The 17,462-nt window shown below is 37.3% G+C and overlaps 1 protein-coding gene across 1 annotated transcript in view; it reads left to right on the top strand.

The window, feature by feature from the left end:
* The window catches only part of MOXD1 (monooxygenase DBH like 1), an 86,252-nt gene that overhangs the window by 46,944 nt on the left and 21,846 nt on the right, over nucleotides 1-17,462 (top strand). Inside the window, exons 5-6 of the mRNA XM_069489176.1 lie at nucleotides 13,657-13,836; nucleotides 14,121-14,223. Of these exons, the coding sequence (XP_069345277.1) occupies nucleotides 13,657-13,836; nucleotides 14,121-14,223 (283 nt within the window). The remainder of the gene's footprint in view (nucleotides 1-13,656; nucleotides 13,837-14,120; nucleotides 14,224-17,462) is intronic.

Genomic DNA, 17,462 nt, shown 5'->3' with positions numbered 1-17,462 from the left:
CTCACAGACAATGTGGCTAGTAGGCCAAGAAGTAAGTTTTTTTTTAAGGAAAAGTGGAATTATTGGGTTTTCACTAGAGAAATGGCATGATGTGTTGTAGATATTTTAGAAGACAGATGATTAGAGCCAGGAGTTTAGGTTCACATATTAGGACAGTGTAGGTGGGAGTAAAGGCAGCCTCAACTGGGAAAGTGGCCTTGGAAATAAGGGGAGAATGTGCTCAAGAGTTGTTTTGAAGGTAGAAGTTGGAAGACTTGGCAGCTCGTTTGATGTTAGGGGTTAGGACTTTAGTAAAAATTCAAAAAGAAATGCTGGTTTGGGGGGGGGAGTGAAGATGAGGTCTTTTTTTGGAACCATTATCATAACTTGATTTATCAAATTTATTGGATTTTTTTAATTAGATTTCTTCCTTTATCTGCTAAAAAGAGTAATTGGCTGCATTTCTGAAACTGTAAATTTTTCTTTGAAAACCTATACAGATTGTGAATTATGAAGTTTAGAGTGTGTGGTTTTTTCCAACTGGGAAAAATAGGGACTAAATCGCCCATGCTTTTTATATGTTTCCTTCATAAGAGGATCCATTTTTAATGTAGTTTCTATGACTGAAGACGTGAAAATATTTCAACTCTGATAAAAAGTATTAATTGCAAAAATGATTTCAGGCTCAATTTTAAAAAGATGGTTGACATGTTTAGGGAAAAAAGCAGCTCAGACCTGTTATGACTAATGACCCCTGAGTTTGTCCTCGAGACCCACCATGGTCTGCGAGTTTGGCAAGTCAGTTTACCATGTGAGTACCTGATGGGAACACAGAAATGTGATGAATTAAGTTGGGGCAAAGACGAAGAGCAAAGTAAAAATGACAAAATTCTTGCTGATTGTTATATGAACAGTGTTATGTTATTTTCTCTGTATATTAACTTATCAAGTTAAATCAAATGTAAGAGAACAAATAACCCCAAAGAGTAATAAGACATTTGCCTTGTTGTCAAGAAACCTACATCTATAGGAGAAGACATTTATTCAAATAGCTGGAAAGCAGCAGGAGATATCAGGGCTTTGAAAAGATAAATTCAGTGTGAACCTGTTTGCTAAGATAAACAAAGACTTCATGGAGCAGGGGTTGTGCACCTAGCGTGGAGATTCACCCACAGACCTGAAGATAAGTGATTAATTCAGCCATGGCCTGAGAAACAGTATAGTTTGTTGTCTTCTCTTTTTCTTGGAATTGTCCTATACATGAGGATTATTTTTTATGGAAGCCTCATATTTAAACACATAGAGCATAACAGAGAAACAAAGAGAAGAGCCAGAACTAAAGAAGTCATTTTGTCTTCATTTATTTGTTTAACTTTTATGAAGCATAAAAGACTATATTTTTTGACTGTAGTAATGGTTAATCACAAATTCTGTGACAGGTTAATAGTCTCTTTCATTTTTTCATCATCTTTTTTCCAACTAAAGGGCAACACTCCATAATGTAAATCAAATGACTTTTTGAAACAGTACTATTTAAAGTACAAAATTATTTTGAGCTTTATTCCAGTTCTTCTTCTGACCATGTCTCCCTCCCATGTGCCTCCACTGTAGCCTGTACAGATAAGAAAGGTAGACAAGCACAGTCGCACAAAGAATGAATCTTCAGCCACTCAACCCTGGGTACGAATTCAAGCCTGCTACTCAGAAGCTGTGTGAATTTGTTGTTTACATAACTGTGCTTCAACTTCCCTGTTTGTAAAATAAAGACAGTAAAATCAGTCTTAGGGTTGTATGAAGATTAAATGTAACAATATGTGTAATATTCTTGGTAAATGCAAACACTCACAAATGATAGCTATTATTGGCATAATGACAGCTATTTTTTTTTATAGGATTTATCTTTTTATCTGACCATAAAACTTTAGCTCCTTGACAATCGTGCCACATGCATCTTTGGATCTTCAGGCCTGGGCACGGTTCTTGACAGTGCTTAGTAAACGTTTGTTGGATGAATGACTCAAATCTAGACTCAAGTCAATGACGATGAGTTGTAAACAATATTCAAAAAATCTGTTTTATTCCTGGGACAAATTAATTTTGAATGATGGCATGATGGATTATGTATCTAATGAATTTAAGGGCTAAACAGAACAGCTCTGCTGTGCTACTCGTAGACATTTTGTAAAACAGGCCAACAATCCAATAAACTGTGATTTGAAAACCTGGACTTATTATCAGTTCTAAAGCAACTTTATTTTGTATCTTAGAGAAAAACACTTAATACCAGTTTCTCCTTTCATTATAGGATAAAACAGAACTACTTTGCAGGCATTTAAAAAAGCGTTATATTCTAGGCCTTCGGATAAAAGCCAACATAGAATTCTGCACGAGGCAATGTTATTAATTCGCATTACCTACAATTAGATTTAATCTTTAGACTATGCCTGAAGAAATAAAAAATGTCATTAATGTTATTTCCCTACTCCTAGGAGAAGAAAAAATAGATGGCTCATTTATTAAATTTCTCCAGGAAATAAAATCCTTAAATTATGATGAATAAGTGCAAAAATAATATACTTTATTTAAAACTGCCAAAATTATTATGACAAATTATATATAAACACAGGCACTAGAAGTTTCAGGATGTGAAAACAGTTTTTTTTAAAGGAAGTTAGTTTTATTACGTGCAGAATTAAATTGGTTATTTTTACATGTAAGTTGTATTGGCCTAAGTGAAAAACTAAGTTTTTTTCTTTCTCCTAATTTGGGGCTATGGAATTTTATCATGAGGATCATCTGTTAGTTATTAAGTTCTGTCCTTTCATGGATAGAATTATTAGGCCTTGAAATCATAAAAAATATCCCTCCCCAACAACAACAGCACAACAAAAAACAGACAAGCAACTGTAACTTCAAAGGAGATCCCAAAGCAAAAAGCAATCCAGAAAGACAGAAAATGTTTGAGGCAGAACCAAGGAAAGGTCTTGGCATCTTTGCTGGGATCCCCCCCATCAGGAGAGGGGACTGGTCAAGGGGAAGTCACGTGTACTGGCATCTGTCATATGGGTTGTGAAGCCTTCACAGCAGGTTTAGGTAAAAAACAAAGCAAAACAAAAAACCTGTTTTAGTTATTCTGAGGGCGTGAAAACTCAGAAAATATAATTGGGTTTTCTGTTCTAGAAACCTAGCTCTAAATCCATCCTAGTCAATTATTACTCTAAATACAAATTCCACATTAAAAAATTATAGTAGTAGATAAATTATGTTGCATTGACTCAGTATTAAGAAAATAAATATTTTCAAAGGTTTTTTTGGAGACTCTATTATATAATTATGATAATGTACCATAAATATAATGCAAATATAATTTTCAGGGAAATACCATAAACAGATTAGGGATGGGAATTATGAGAACTAGCATTTGATGAGTGCTTTGTATAGACCCTGTACTGTATAGGATTTTCTCATGTAATTCTCATGATAACCTTGGGAAGAAATAGACTCATCCAGTTAATTAATTTGTCATAGGCCATTCAATCAGTAAGTGATAAAACTATACTTTTAAAAAATATACTATAAAACTAATATTTGTTCACTGTAAAAAAATTCAAATACAGAAGGTCATAAAGTGAAAAGCAAAATGCCATAATTTCTACCACTCAAGTTCCACTTTGCATAGACTATCACTAATATTTTCTTGTATTTTTCTGAAATTTTCTATACATATGAAATCACATACCTTTATGTCTATTTCTGTTTATATTTTCATTCCTCTCTCTATGATACAGAGTTATTCTTGTTTTAATTTTAATTAAATTTAAACTGGAAGCAACACTTAGCTGAGGAAATTTAATTATTTCATTGTTCTGTCTCCCCTGTCATTCTGTGATGTGGAACTATGTTCCTGTAAGGTATTACCCATTTCTACAGTTTTCATTCTCCATAAAACATGGTTGTCCATGTGCAACTGACAGAAATCCAGATATACTCACCCCTTTGATATATTGCTGCATTGAAAAGCATGTATTGACCAAAAAAATTATTGGAAAAATTCTATGAACCATTTTTCTGCAGTTTGAAAAAGCAAAATCATATATATCTGCTTTATATTAATTGCATTCATATTTGACTCTACAAATTTCCAGAATTTGAAATGCAGTTTAACCTAAAAAACAATTCAACTTATTTAAAAACAGCTCACACTTGTAGAGATAAAAGCAATAGCATGTTAAAGTAAAACTATCAAGATCTAGTCTTCATGTTATATTAATATTTCCTTAGTTATAGACACATGCACACACAAATAATGAAGGCTTTGAAAAAGCCAGCTCCTTGTAATGAACTGGTACAAAGTGGTAAAACAATGAATTGCCACTCCAACTAAGGGGAAAAGAAAATGCATATATGAAATAATTGCCTTCAGTAAAAAGTTAAGTATGTGATAATTTGTATAAAGCTGAGTATAGTTTTAAACTAATGTTACTATAAATTATGTGCTAGACACATTTCTCCTTTAATTTTTATAAAGGATTAAAAGTTGATCTGTATTTCTCTTTTATAAATAAGGAAACTGAGTTTCAGTAAGGTTAAATAATTTGTCTCAGGTTACACAGCTAGTAAGCGTCAGACGTTGGATTCCAAACCAAGTCTTTGCCTTCAAGCTACCACACAGTACTGCCTTCTGAAAGAAGTTCAGAGAAACAAGACAAATGTGTGCCAAAATAATCATAGATGGCATCCAGGGAAAACAAAACGTGGGCTTTCAAGAATGAATAGGTTTTAAATAAGCAAAGTTGAGTCAGAGGGACTATTGGATGGGGAAAACAGCATGAATGAAATCATGGCAGTAAGAATGAATCTGGTGCATAAAGGGAAGGGGTCCCTATGACTGGGAATTCATGCATATGGGGCTGTGTAGGTAACATGCAGCCAGTGACAGTGGGCCCTGAATGTCAGAAAAAAGAAGTGTTAATTTTATCAGCTGCAGGATGGGTTTTGTGGTGCCATTGAACATTATTGGTCAGATTAACAAGGTGAAAGGGATGATTTTGTAAGATTATCTGGCTGGGGTCTGGAGTATTATTCAAAAGGAAAGTTCCTAAACATCTGTTTTAGTTTGTGTTGCTGTTACAAAATGCTTTAGACTGGGACTGGGTAGTGTATAAAGAACAGAAATTTATTTCTTACAGTTCTGGAGGCTGGGCAGTCCAAGATCAAAGCACCAGCATTGGTGTCTGGTGAGGGCTCCTCTCTGCTTCCAAGATGGGGCCTTGCTGCTGTGTCCTTACATGATGGAAGGTGGAAGGGCAAGAGAATGAACCCATTCTCCCAAGCCCTTTTGTAAGGGCCCTAATCCCATCCCTGATGGCTCCATGTTCACATCTTAATCACCTCTTAAAGTCCCCACTTCTTAATACTATCACATTGGCAATTAAACTTCAACATATGAATTTTGGGGGACACATTCAGACCATAGAAACATCCCAGAGGTAAGTAGGTAGCTAGTGGTGTCATTCACACAGGATGGATGGGAGGTGTGGATTAAGATGGTGGCTCTGATTGGAAAGAAATTTGAAGGACATTTCGAAGATGAGAAATGGGAAAGAGGATGAGTCATGTTGTTTTGGCATGTTCTAAATATTCAATGTTCTCTTGAAAAAAAATTGGTTTTCAAAAATACATTATAGAACCAGGCTCAGCTATTAGTTATTTTGGTAACTCCTTTTTTATATTCGTTTTTTCCAGAAATCTGGATTAACAAAGCTTCCAACTTAATCCAGATTTGGGTAGTCACCTCAGCTTTCATTGCTGATCTGAAGAGGGGGAAGAAACAAAAGGCGATTGAGGAAAATAATTGTCATTGACAATTACTATCAGCATCAAATCCATTTTTATTTCAACTGTGTGTTGCCTGGATTTATTTGAAGCAAATTCCTTAGTCTAGAGGTTCATGATGTTTCCAGACGTATAGCTGCATTCTGAGCTTGCCCTTAACATTGTGCTGTCTTCATCCTTAGGTGTTTTCTCTTATGGTAGAGAAAGGGCAGAACAAACTCCGGAGGTTGTACACATTCTCTTTCACATCTGGGGAAACAAAGCCACTGTGTCACACGTAAAGGTCCAGAGTTTCCCTTTGATTGGACCAATTTCAGCTCATGTCAAGGGTGGGATCCCATAAGTGGGTTTAGGCCACTCAAGGGAGTTGAGGATTATTCTTAGCCAAATAGTGTAGCTCAGAAATTCAGGATCCTGACAAGAAAGTCTTCTGGAACAGTTGATGCATTCTCTGGCCTTAGCTTCTTTACTGGCTGAGAATACGAACCGTATGACTATCAGATTCATATTTGATGCATTATTGTTTCCTCCCTTGACACCTAACAAAAAGCATATAGTAGATAGATATAGATGGAATATTTTGGGGAGTGGGGGAGAGAAGTGGGGTTTGTTAGTTGAGTGGCTGAATGAATGAATGAGTTAGGAGCATCTCTTAAGAGAAAATATTTTTAGCTCAAAATGATAATAGAAGTTTACATTAAAAACCATACATACACACACCTGAGAAGTGCCAAAATAGATAAGTTTCCTTTGGAGAAAAGAGGGAGGTCATATTTCAGAAAACAATATCGTTGTAGAGAACATATAGTTAAGGCTTATATTTAATACATACAAACGAGAAAATCAAATCCTTAATAAATTGAGATGGTACACAGAAATATAGATTTCATATGATTACATATTTTGCAATAACACATTTGACCATGCCAAAACTTTTTGGCTGAGTATTTATGACATACAAGCCTTAAAATTAGATTTTGAAATACTGGAACTTGTGAACGGATTACTTGGATAGATTTACTCAATATCTTATGAGGGTACAATGTTAAAAATTTATTTAAATTCTAACTTATAATAATAAACTATGACTAGTATTATTGTTCGAGCACCTACAAGGTGCCCGTTGCTTTATATGTATCAGCCATTTAATTCTCAAGTAATCTTATAAGAAGCCTCATTGTCACTGATTTACTGATAAGGAAACTGAGCTAGAAAGAAGCTAAACAGCTAGGAAACAGAGATACAAAGTAATAAAACAAGACTGAAACCCCAGAAAATGTGTTCAAATAAATGCTCTTCCATTGTGTTACTTGTCTTACATTGGGTTCCCAAATGCAGTCCCTTGAGACATGGATTTATGTGCAATTGATTTATTAGTGCCAGGAAAAAAATACTAAGTGTGGGGTTGGGGAGGGGAAGAGTAAGGCAAAGGAAGAAGCAGCTGAGCAAGGGTGTGATTCAGTTGCAGTTCCAACCTCAACCTAAACCCACAGAGAACATGTCCCATCTGAGGCACCGTGGCTGGCTGTTACCATTCCCATACCTTTCACCTAGAGCATGTGTTTTCTGGCACTTGCTCTCTGCAAGATCAGTCCTCTGAGGAAAGTCACAGGTGCAAGTGATTAGAAATGAGGCGCCTGGAACAGAATCTGGGTGATGGGTGCACAGAAAAGGCTAAAGGGACCTGTAGTGATCTTGGTAGAGCGCTGGCATGGTCCCATCTCCACCTATCAGTAAAGAGGCGAGTCTCTCAGTGTGGTGGTTGGGAGCACATTTCTAATCCGGAGCACCAGGGTCAAATCTGGGCTCCAACAACTGGGCAAGTTTCTTAACTTACATGTGCTCTGCTTTCTGCATCTATAAGAAGTAGAATAATTCTGTTACCTAAGCTCATAAGGTTGTTTTGAGGATTCAGTGGATATATATTCATTTAATCTGTATGTAGATGAGAGCCAGATGAAAAGAACAACTAGTAGTGTGTGACTTACTCATGGCCTGGCACACAGCTTGTTAATAGTACAGGCAAGACGTACCTCTAGGAGACCACTACTTCTTGCTTGTAGTTTAAAGTATCATAGAGTTATGGATGATCTCTGGCTTATTGAATAGCTCAATTAATTGAAAGTTAATATATATGTTAACATAAGGCCAGAAGCTACCTTAGAGTTCATGAATAATCTATTAAAATTCAAAGACCAGTATATACACTAAGCATGCTATGTTATAAACTTTTTTAAACATAATTTTCTATTGTGGCTTTTTTATATTCTTGAGGTGTTTGGCAAAAGAACCTAATTAATTCACATTCAAAAATAAATGACTGTAAATCATAATGTGTTACCTCTCTCAAGGGTACTTTCATATTCATCAAGTAAAATGGCCTTACTGCTAAGTGCCTAGATGGAAATTCGGAAATCAGTAAGCCAAGGAGAAAGACATTTGAGTGTATTAGAGGAGGTGCTTCCCACCTCACCCCCATATCACTCTTCAAGGGCATTTACTGAAGTAACTTTGTTTGTAACTTAGCCAGATCCAATTAAGAATAGTAAATAAACTGGAAGAATAAAACAAAAGCAAAGTAGTTTTATCTGACAATGTTCTAAAGAGAAGAAAAAAGATAATGTCACGTAGTACATGCATGAATTCACGTACATATTGACGAAGATGACATACACTTACTAGCATTTGATTATTAATCAGGACTTTTGGTTGCAAGTGACAGAAACTCAAGTTGAACTGGATTAGGAAAAAGAAAGGAATGTATTATTAATTAGGAGGAAAGGTTGAATAAATAAACCACAGGATGGCAGAGATGCAACTGGTTTCAGGAACAACTTAAATGAGGTATTCGAGCTCTGCCAAGCCTGTCTTGTCTTGCCTCTGGTACCCCTCTGTGTGCTGACTTTATCATAGCTCACCACAGCCTGGCTTCTTCCACGTGCTAAGGAACATCATCCCTGAGAGTTGCTGAACCACACAGTGTCCAGCTTCTTGAGGAAGATGGATTCTTTTTCATAGGTTGGAAACTTCCAAGACAGGCTGGGCATCCGTTCCTGAACTGGCCAGTTGTGTTTGGCAGGGCAACAAGATAGTTCCCATGAGAACTCAGGATTGCAGTAAGGGGTGAATTATTTTCCAGAAGCCTCCTCTGCCTCATTTCATCCCTTTTCTTCATCTCTATCTCACTTCACCTCTTCTTGCCATCACCTCCTGGGCTTCAGCTGCCAAGTCCATTCAAGCTGTGGCCCCTTGACAGCACATAAGCAAGTCAGGCTTTGCTTTGAACCCTGAACCTTCTGCAGAGTGGAGTTTCTGTGGGGCAAAGATGCCATTCCCTTGCTCATTTTGGTTGCCTCTCAGAAGTTGGATATATTATCATGTTAAAGGAACCTTCCCCATTAGGGACGAGGACACAAGTGTACAGCAGGAGAGGGGAGGGGGGGCAGATACCTCTGTCCTCCCATTGTGACATGAGATGTCAGCATGATCACATAATCATCCATCTCCACTACTAGTTCTGGCTGAAATGTTCCCATGGGTAACGCATCACTTTAGGAGCTAGCTGGCCTTTGCATAGCTTTTGTCAGAGATGGATTATGGGCTTTTACGTGGGCAGCAACCTGTGCCTCGGGTGGATACATACAGCAGGGTGCCAGGAACAAGAACGGGCAGGAAGAAAAGTGACAGGGATTTACAAAATTTCCAGCTCATTAAAGATTCCAACTATCACCTCGCTCTTTTGTTCTAATTTTTAATTTATTGAGTTGTGCGTTGCTTTTGGAGAGCTATGTTCCACTCATCCTCTCATGTTTTAACAAGCAAGGAGCCACATCTTAAATGGGTAGACCTGGAAGGATGAACACAGGGAAATTGTTCAAAAGAGCTCTAATAACCTCTCTGTATTTCTCACATGGTGCTTAGTATACTGAGACAAGACAAGAAAGGCACTTCCCTGCCCTTTTACTCCCAAAATTAACAACTAAAGCAAGGTACACATATATTTAGCTATAGGTAAACCTATTTAACCTCAATTGTATAAGAAAAACATGTATGTTTGTGATAAGTCTGTGTCACAAACAATTGCAGGGACAATCATGACCTAGGTATAAATGTACCAATCTTCAAATTGTTAGTTTAGGATAGAAAATTGAAGATGTATTAGCTTCCTAGTATTAGCTTCGTCATAAATGACTACAACAAGCCGGGTGGCTTGAAACAGCAGAAATTTGTTCTCTCACAGCTCTGGAGACCAGAATTCTGAAATCAAGGTGTGGACCAGGCCAGGCTCCCCCCGAAAGCTCTAGGGGAGAATCCTTCCTTGCCTCTTCCATATTCTGGAGGCTTCTGGTATTGCTTGGCTGTGGGAGCATGACTCCAACCCCTGCCTCCGTCTTCACACGGCCATCTGCTTTCCGTATGTGTCTGCGTCTGAATCTCCTTCTCCTTTCTCTTATAAAGACACCCGTCATTAGATTTAGGGCCCACTCTAATCCAGTATGACCTCATCTTAACTAATTACATCTGCAAAGACCCTATTTCCAAATAAGGTCACAGTCTGAGGTTCCAGTTGGACATGAATTTTGAGGGGACACTCTTCAAGCTGTTACTGGAGAATTAAGTAAAAAGTAGGTTTCTTTCAGCAAGTGTTTTTGGCTATTAGGTAATTGGCTATTTGAAGTTTGCAAAAGCATGTGGATTCTTAAGTTTGCTAAGGCTCAGTGGCTTTCAAAACAAATCCTTTCTGAACTGAGTACCGTGAGCCAGCGGCCCCATCCTGTGCTGATCAAAGTGTTCCCATTTCCTGCAGTTTGTACCCTCTACTGACCGGTTATGCCCATCCTAAAGGAACACCCTTGGTGTCTCAGTTGTCCCTCATGGTGGTCTTAAACTTCCCTCTCCAGAAATTCTTCTATTCTTCAGGAATTTGATAATGAGGCATTTTTCCTCCCGTATTAACATCCCCTTAACTCATGGTTATCCTTACGTATAATTCCCAAGCACTTCTTTTTCTTTCTCCTTCCTTCTCATCTCTCACATCCTTTTGCCAAGGGCTTTGCTTCATCTAAGCCTTTGTATCTCCTCGTCCCGTGATCAATACCCAGGTTTGAAGAAAGTTTCTTTGTTTTATGCGTGGGTTTTTTCTTAGGAAATCCTCGTGTTTAGGCTGTATCCCCAACTTGTAATCTGTAGTTCAGATTGCAGTTTAATTCTCCTTGAAGCCCTCACCAGGTTTCAGAGAGAGATCTTGTTATTTGCCCTCTTTGAGAAAGAGCACATTGAAAGGTCATGGGTCTGTCTCCTTGCCCTGGAGGCCAAGGGGCACTTGGACTGGGATGACAGGGAGGCCAGGAGACCCCTCCCCAGGTGTAAGACTGCCAGTCTGGTGCTGCTCCTCTGATGGCAGCGGAGTGTGGTGGTCCTTACTAGTGGCTTCCAGAAGCACCTCCTAGTACTGGCTCATGGTGTCATCACCGTCATTAATGACAGCTGTTGGCAACTTGCCTTATTGAAGCCTGTCATCCTCCCCTCCACTGACAGCAACTTTCAGGGTCCTTCGTGCATCTCCAACATTCCTTCCTGCAATAATGCATTGCAATTAGAAGAGTACAGGCTTTGGTGTCAGACCAGCCTGGTTTCAAATCCCATTTACCACTTCCTAGCTGTGGTACTTTGAGCTTGTTGTCTAATCTCTCTGAGTCTCAGTTTTCTCATCTGTAAGATGGGAACAATAATTTCTATCTTATAGATTTGTTGTAAGTATTAAATGAAATATGTAGAATAACTAATATGTGGCTGGAAGATAGTAGATGCTGAATAAAAGATGGATGTTACTATTATAATTCCAAGGATGGCATTGGTAGCTTGGCAGCTTGGTGTTAATTTCAGCACTTCCTATAAACCACACCTTTCTCCCAAACACATACACAAAAAAACCTTGCTTTTGAAAGGTTCTTTTAAGCAGTTTATTTGAAACTCTTCAAAGTCGGGTACCACCCAGCGTTACACATCTTAGCTCTCTCTTCTTATGCCTCAGTGAAGGCCACTAATTTCTAGAGCTGCCTTGGCAATAGCCAACTCTCATTTGCCCCAGAGCCTTCTTTTCAGGACCTACCTTGCAGAGCTTAAGGTTCTGCCTGAACTTATAAGGCACTTAGCAAAAATCTCACATGTGCCTGAATATTTCACTATTGACATATTAGCAGTGCCCTGTCCCCCATGGAGTACTGAGGCATCCAGATAAATCAACTCTTATAGAAAGCTGAGACTAGATGTAGAAAATAAATTCTAGTAGAAATTCTGGATTACACTTCTGTGCAATCATTGCTTGTTATGCAACCATGCTTGAACAATGATGGCCATTTTCAAGAAAAATAGAAAAGTTTCTGCCTTCAGGGTTCTGACCTTTTAGAGACAAGTGCAGACAAAACCATGTGCAATGTTATTTACATGAATATGATGTTAAAAATGTGTGTGTGTGTGTGTGTGGCTTAGGTGTGGCATGACTCACCATGTAACACAAAAGAAAACTCGATTTAAGAACATGAATTCCTTGGCTGCCCATTTAGACCTCTACCCACTACATACCCTTTCCCCCTTTGGCTGCTTAGATTTTCCTCTAGGAAAGAGAAAAACTATGGGAAAAATGGAAAGTCCTAGGAGAAAATAGCTAAAAACACTTCATCTAAACATGCATGTTTCAAGTAGAGAGCAAGCAGGGGTTTCAAAAGGCAATGCCTGCATTTGAGTAGTTAGGACTAAAAGCAGAAGTGCTGATGAACTCTAAGGCAACTAAGCTCTTGGAAATTTAGGAGCACACCAGGGCTTCTTTATCAGAAGAAAGAAAGATTAAAGAACCCTGAAAATAAAAAAAGAACCCTATAACTCATGGCAACACCTACAGCCCACCTAGATTAAGTACAGGGCTCCCATTTGGTCTGGATATAGGAATCTGGGATGTTAGGATGTGCTTAGCTCATTCCGAGTTGGTTCTCAGGTTCTTGGACTGAAGTGGGCAGGTGTTATGAAGGGAACTTACAGAAACACTATGTAATACGATATTGAAGTGAAGAGGTATTAAGGATGTACATTTGATTTCTGAATTTACTTATAAAATATTTCAAACCCCCCGAATGAGGACCACCATTCTATTCTAACTGGTTTCTAGTTTCCCTGTCCTAATTTGAGCAGTGTCACAGGAGCACATCACTAACAATGTTTTCTTTTCTCTTCCAAATTCTAACAATAAAATCGCCGTTAGAATTTGATCTTAATCATGAAAATAAATGTATTCATTATTAAGCCCTACTTTGTGCTCAGCACCCTGGATAATAGATAGAAAGAAGAACGAGACATCATCTCTCACCTCCAGTATGAATGGGCAAAGATAAGCTTTTGAGGTGGAAGAAAGGGAGACGGAGGGAGTTTGTTCCTATAGCCTCGACTTCTTTTTTCCATGTGGAAAAATAAAAGAAAGAGGGAGAAAGAGCAAGGCAAGGGAAAGCTTAGAAGAGAACATGCAAGTTCCAAAACAAATGTTCTGCAGAATGGGTAAGGGAAACAAATTGAGTTCAAAACAAAACAAAACAAAAAAGCAGATTAATAAAGTCCTCTGATTCTTGGAATAAATGATCATCTTGTCTTTGCTATTGACATTGTCATCATCATCATCACCATTGTCATCATCTCCAGAAAAAATTATACTTGAACTATATAGCCTTTACATGATTGAGAAGAATATTCCTTTGAAAAACCAATAACATTTATGCTAGCTTCGTGCCTGTTGCAGGATGTTGTAGGGTGGTTTTATTTATCACATCCTCCCTCTCATTTGTGTCTGTGTAGATTGAGCCAGTGATACAGAGAGGCCACGAGAGTCTGATCCACCACATCCTGCTCTATCAGTGCAGCAGCAACTTCAACGACAGTGTTCTAGACTCTGGCCACGAGTGCTACCACCCTAACATGCCTGATGCCTTCCTCACCTGTGAAACCGTGATTTTTGCCTGGGGCATTGGTGGAGAGGTGGGGATAATGATTGCTGAGATGTAACATAATTAATTGACCACCAATATGATTCAAATATTTATAAGTAAAGCTCTACACACTATTTTTGATATGTGGGTAGCTTATTTCCATTTTCATGGGGAGTGATTCTTTCCTTAAGTCATTTTTATTTTATTTCATCAGTTATAGATTAATGGAGTTTGAGAAGGTTGAAATATCTTTGAGAATGGTTGTTTTTTTAATGTAGTAGAGCTCTCAGTGACTTTCAAAGGACACTGTCTCATGGAATTTTCCATATTTAGGGTTTTTCCTACCCACCTCACGTTGGATTATCCCTTGGCACCCCGTTAGATCCGCATTACGTGCTCTTGGAAGTCCATTATGACAATCCCACATATGAGGAAGGTGAGTTTATTCTTCATGTATTTTACCTGTGACATTTAAAAAGTTTCATAACTCTTGCCTTTAATGGAGTTGAAACAAAATAGCAGTCATTGTTAGAGAGAATTAACCTACAATTTATCATCCAAATTAGGATACTTTTTGAAGTGAAACAGGGTACTATTCATAATTACACTGCAACAATAGGCATTAACCAGCACCAGGCAAATGTGCATATGTGGTCACTAATCTTAAAAAACCATTCACATACTACCTACCAGAAAGTAGAATAATAGTTTTTTTCTTTTGTGATATACATTAATCACATGGTACTTATGAAACATTTTCTTTCTAACTGCACAGATGAAAAAGCTAACATTTATTACACTAAAAAATATCAAGCATTTTGTTGTGATAGGCAAGTCATAAATATACTCAAGAAATACTTGTGGAATGACACTGTGTAATACAATATTGAAGTGAAGAGATGCATTTAATTTCTGAATTTACTTATATAATATTTCAACCCCCCATTAATAGATTTAATATGAAATTATCAACATAAGCAACTCCAAGGTATTCTTTTATATTGATTCGTGCAATTATTCAGCAAACACCGAGCACCAGCTATGTGCCAGACCTGAGCTTGAGGATACAATGTGAGTGAAAACCAGACACTGTTCCTACCCTTATGGAAATTGTATCCAGTGAGAATGAGAAATAATCAAATAATCACACCATTAATATAAAATTATATATATGCCAGTTGATCCAAGGGACAGGTACCTGACACTATGAGAGTATTTAACTGGTGACCTGCTCTAGCCAAGGGTGTGTGGTGGAGGGGGATGGTCTAGAAAGTCTTCGCTGAGGAATCAAACTATTCACCTGGTGGCTGGAGGTGCAAATAGGTTGGGGGTGCAGTGAAGAAAGATGCTGATGAGCCTGAAGGTGAAGGCAGAACCAGACCATGTAAGGCCTTGTAGGCCATGTTAAGGATTTTGGTCTGCATCCTATAGGCAATGGGAAGCAATTGAAGAGTTTGATACAGTGAAGTCAAATACCAAAGTTAGTATTTTGAAAAGACCACTCTGGCTGGTGCAGAATGAAAAATAGATTATTAAGAGAGGTAACGTGGTATGATGTTTAAAGAATGATGCTTCTGTAAAGGTGTCTAAGCTATTTTGTTTATGAGCAAGCTAGTAAAGTATCTTTTTTTGTCTTAAGTAATTCATATGAAATATTAGTAGTTTTTCTGAATTTACTTTTATTTTCACCCACCAATCATATCCCATACTCTGAACCATGAATCTAAAATGAATTAAATTTAAAAAGCATTCATAAATCCAAACATTTATAAAATAACCTATTAACAAATTCTAAAAGTTAGATTTCCCATGAAATCATTATCTGTCTATGAAACACAAAATTATAATTTTAATAATAATATAAATAATTCTTAACCATAAATTATATTGCAATTTTTATTTTTCAAAAATTTTACATCTTTGATTTTGTTATTCATAGAATATTTTATATAATGTATAATACTTCTTTAGAAATTTAATGAGACTTCTTCCTTTCATAGTCTTTATTATAAAAGTAGATTTGATTTATTTGCCTTGTCTGTTTTCAATTAAGTTGACTTTCTCATAGTTTCAATGTAAAAATGGAATGTAAGATTATTTTCCTAATAGGTTAATGTAGAACTCAAGATTTTTTAGTCTTGGATTAATTCATATTCATAATTAGACCAAATTTTAGATTGTAGTAATTTTGCCTTGATAAACATAGTAAACATTATATAATATGAATTTAAGTTTACAGGAAAGTTTTTAATAATCATTTTATATTTATTTCATACATTATTACTTTGTTAATAGATGATGTATTAGTGGTCCAGACCCCTAACACAATTTAATAAAACTAATTACCGTAAACCCAACTGGAATTTCTGCTTGCCTTTTTCTCCCCTATCAAACTTATATTAGAAGGAGTTGGATCACAAAAATATAAAATACAAAACAAAATTCTCCAAGATATGTCCAAAGAAAACCTAGGATCAATATAAATGTTCTGCATTGTCATGCATTTGTATCTGCACTGGTAATAGCATAAAAAGAGAATTGATTTTCATGATATATTTGTTTAACAATTGATTGATTCCCTGGTATATGTGTGAGCACTAGACAGAGATACAGAGATGAAAAAGACACAATCTTTGGCCTCAAGAAGCTTTTGGACTAGCTGCCATTTATTGAGCACTTCATTTGTGCCAGACAGTGTTCTAAGCCCTTTGTGTTTAAGCCTCACATCAACCTTAGGAGGAAGCAGTGCTACTATTATGGCCATTTTCCAGTCTTAGTCCATTTTGTGCTGCTGTAACAGAGTTCCACAGACTGGGTAATTTATAATGAACAGAAATTTATTCCTCACAATTACGGAGGCTGGGAAGTCCAAGATCAAGTTACCATCATCTGTCAAGGGCCCTCTTACTGTGTCATCACATGGTGGAAGGACAAAGAGAGAGCAGGAGGGGGCAGACCCACTTCCAAAATAATGTCCTTAATACATCCAGGAGGGCAGAGACCTCACGGCCTAAACACACCTTAAAGGTCTTACCACCCAGTACCATCAGAATGGCAATTGAATTTCAGCAAACATTCAAGTCTGCTTTTGGAGGGATCAAATATTTAACCCCCAGCACTTGCCCAAGCTCATACAACTCCTAAGAAGCAGAGCTGGGATCTGTAGCCAGGGTGGTCAAGCTCCAGAGTCAGTGCTCTTAATTGTCCACTACAGTGGTTTCTTGTGTGACCCTAAATATCTGAACAAGCTTGAGTCAATGGACAAATGCTAAATGACTTATGTTCACAATAGCAAGCTCACTAAGCAGGAAAGGAAGCTTGGATTTTTCAAAGGTGTTAAGGAAGTCAAGAGATAAGAATTTCCTGAGATAATTATTGATACTTAATTTTATCAACTTACTGTGCCCTAAAACATTCAAAGTAATAGATATTTTCTAAATGTGTATGAGTGTGAGTCTGTGTGAGTGTGTATGTGTGTGTGAGTTAGGGGTGTATGATATATTAGTACAATGAGAAATATTTGTTATAAAGACCTTGGTGTTTAAGAATGATTGACTATAAATAGATTAAGCTGATTGAGTAAAAGGAGTTGAGAAAGCAAACTAGAGAAAGGGCCAATCTGGTAGTCGCCAGTAGACAAGTCACCACTGCAGAAGGGAGTCAGTTAATTCTGAA

This window comes from Eulemur rufifrons, chromosome 15 (assembly GCF_041146395.1).
Source record: "Eulemur rufifrons isolate Redbay chromosome 15, OSU_ERuf_1, whole genome shotgun sequence".
Classification (NCBI taxonomy): domain Eukaryota; kingdom Metazoa; phylum Chordata; class Mammalia; order Primates; family Lemuridae; genus Eulemur; species Eulemur rufifrons.
This window is presented reverse-complemented; position numbering and strand designations above follow the sequence as displayed.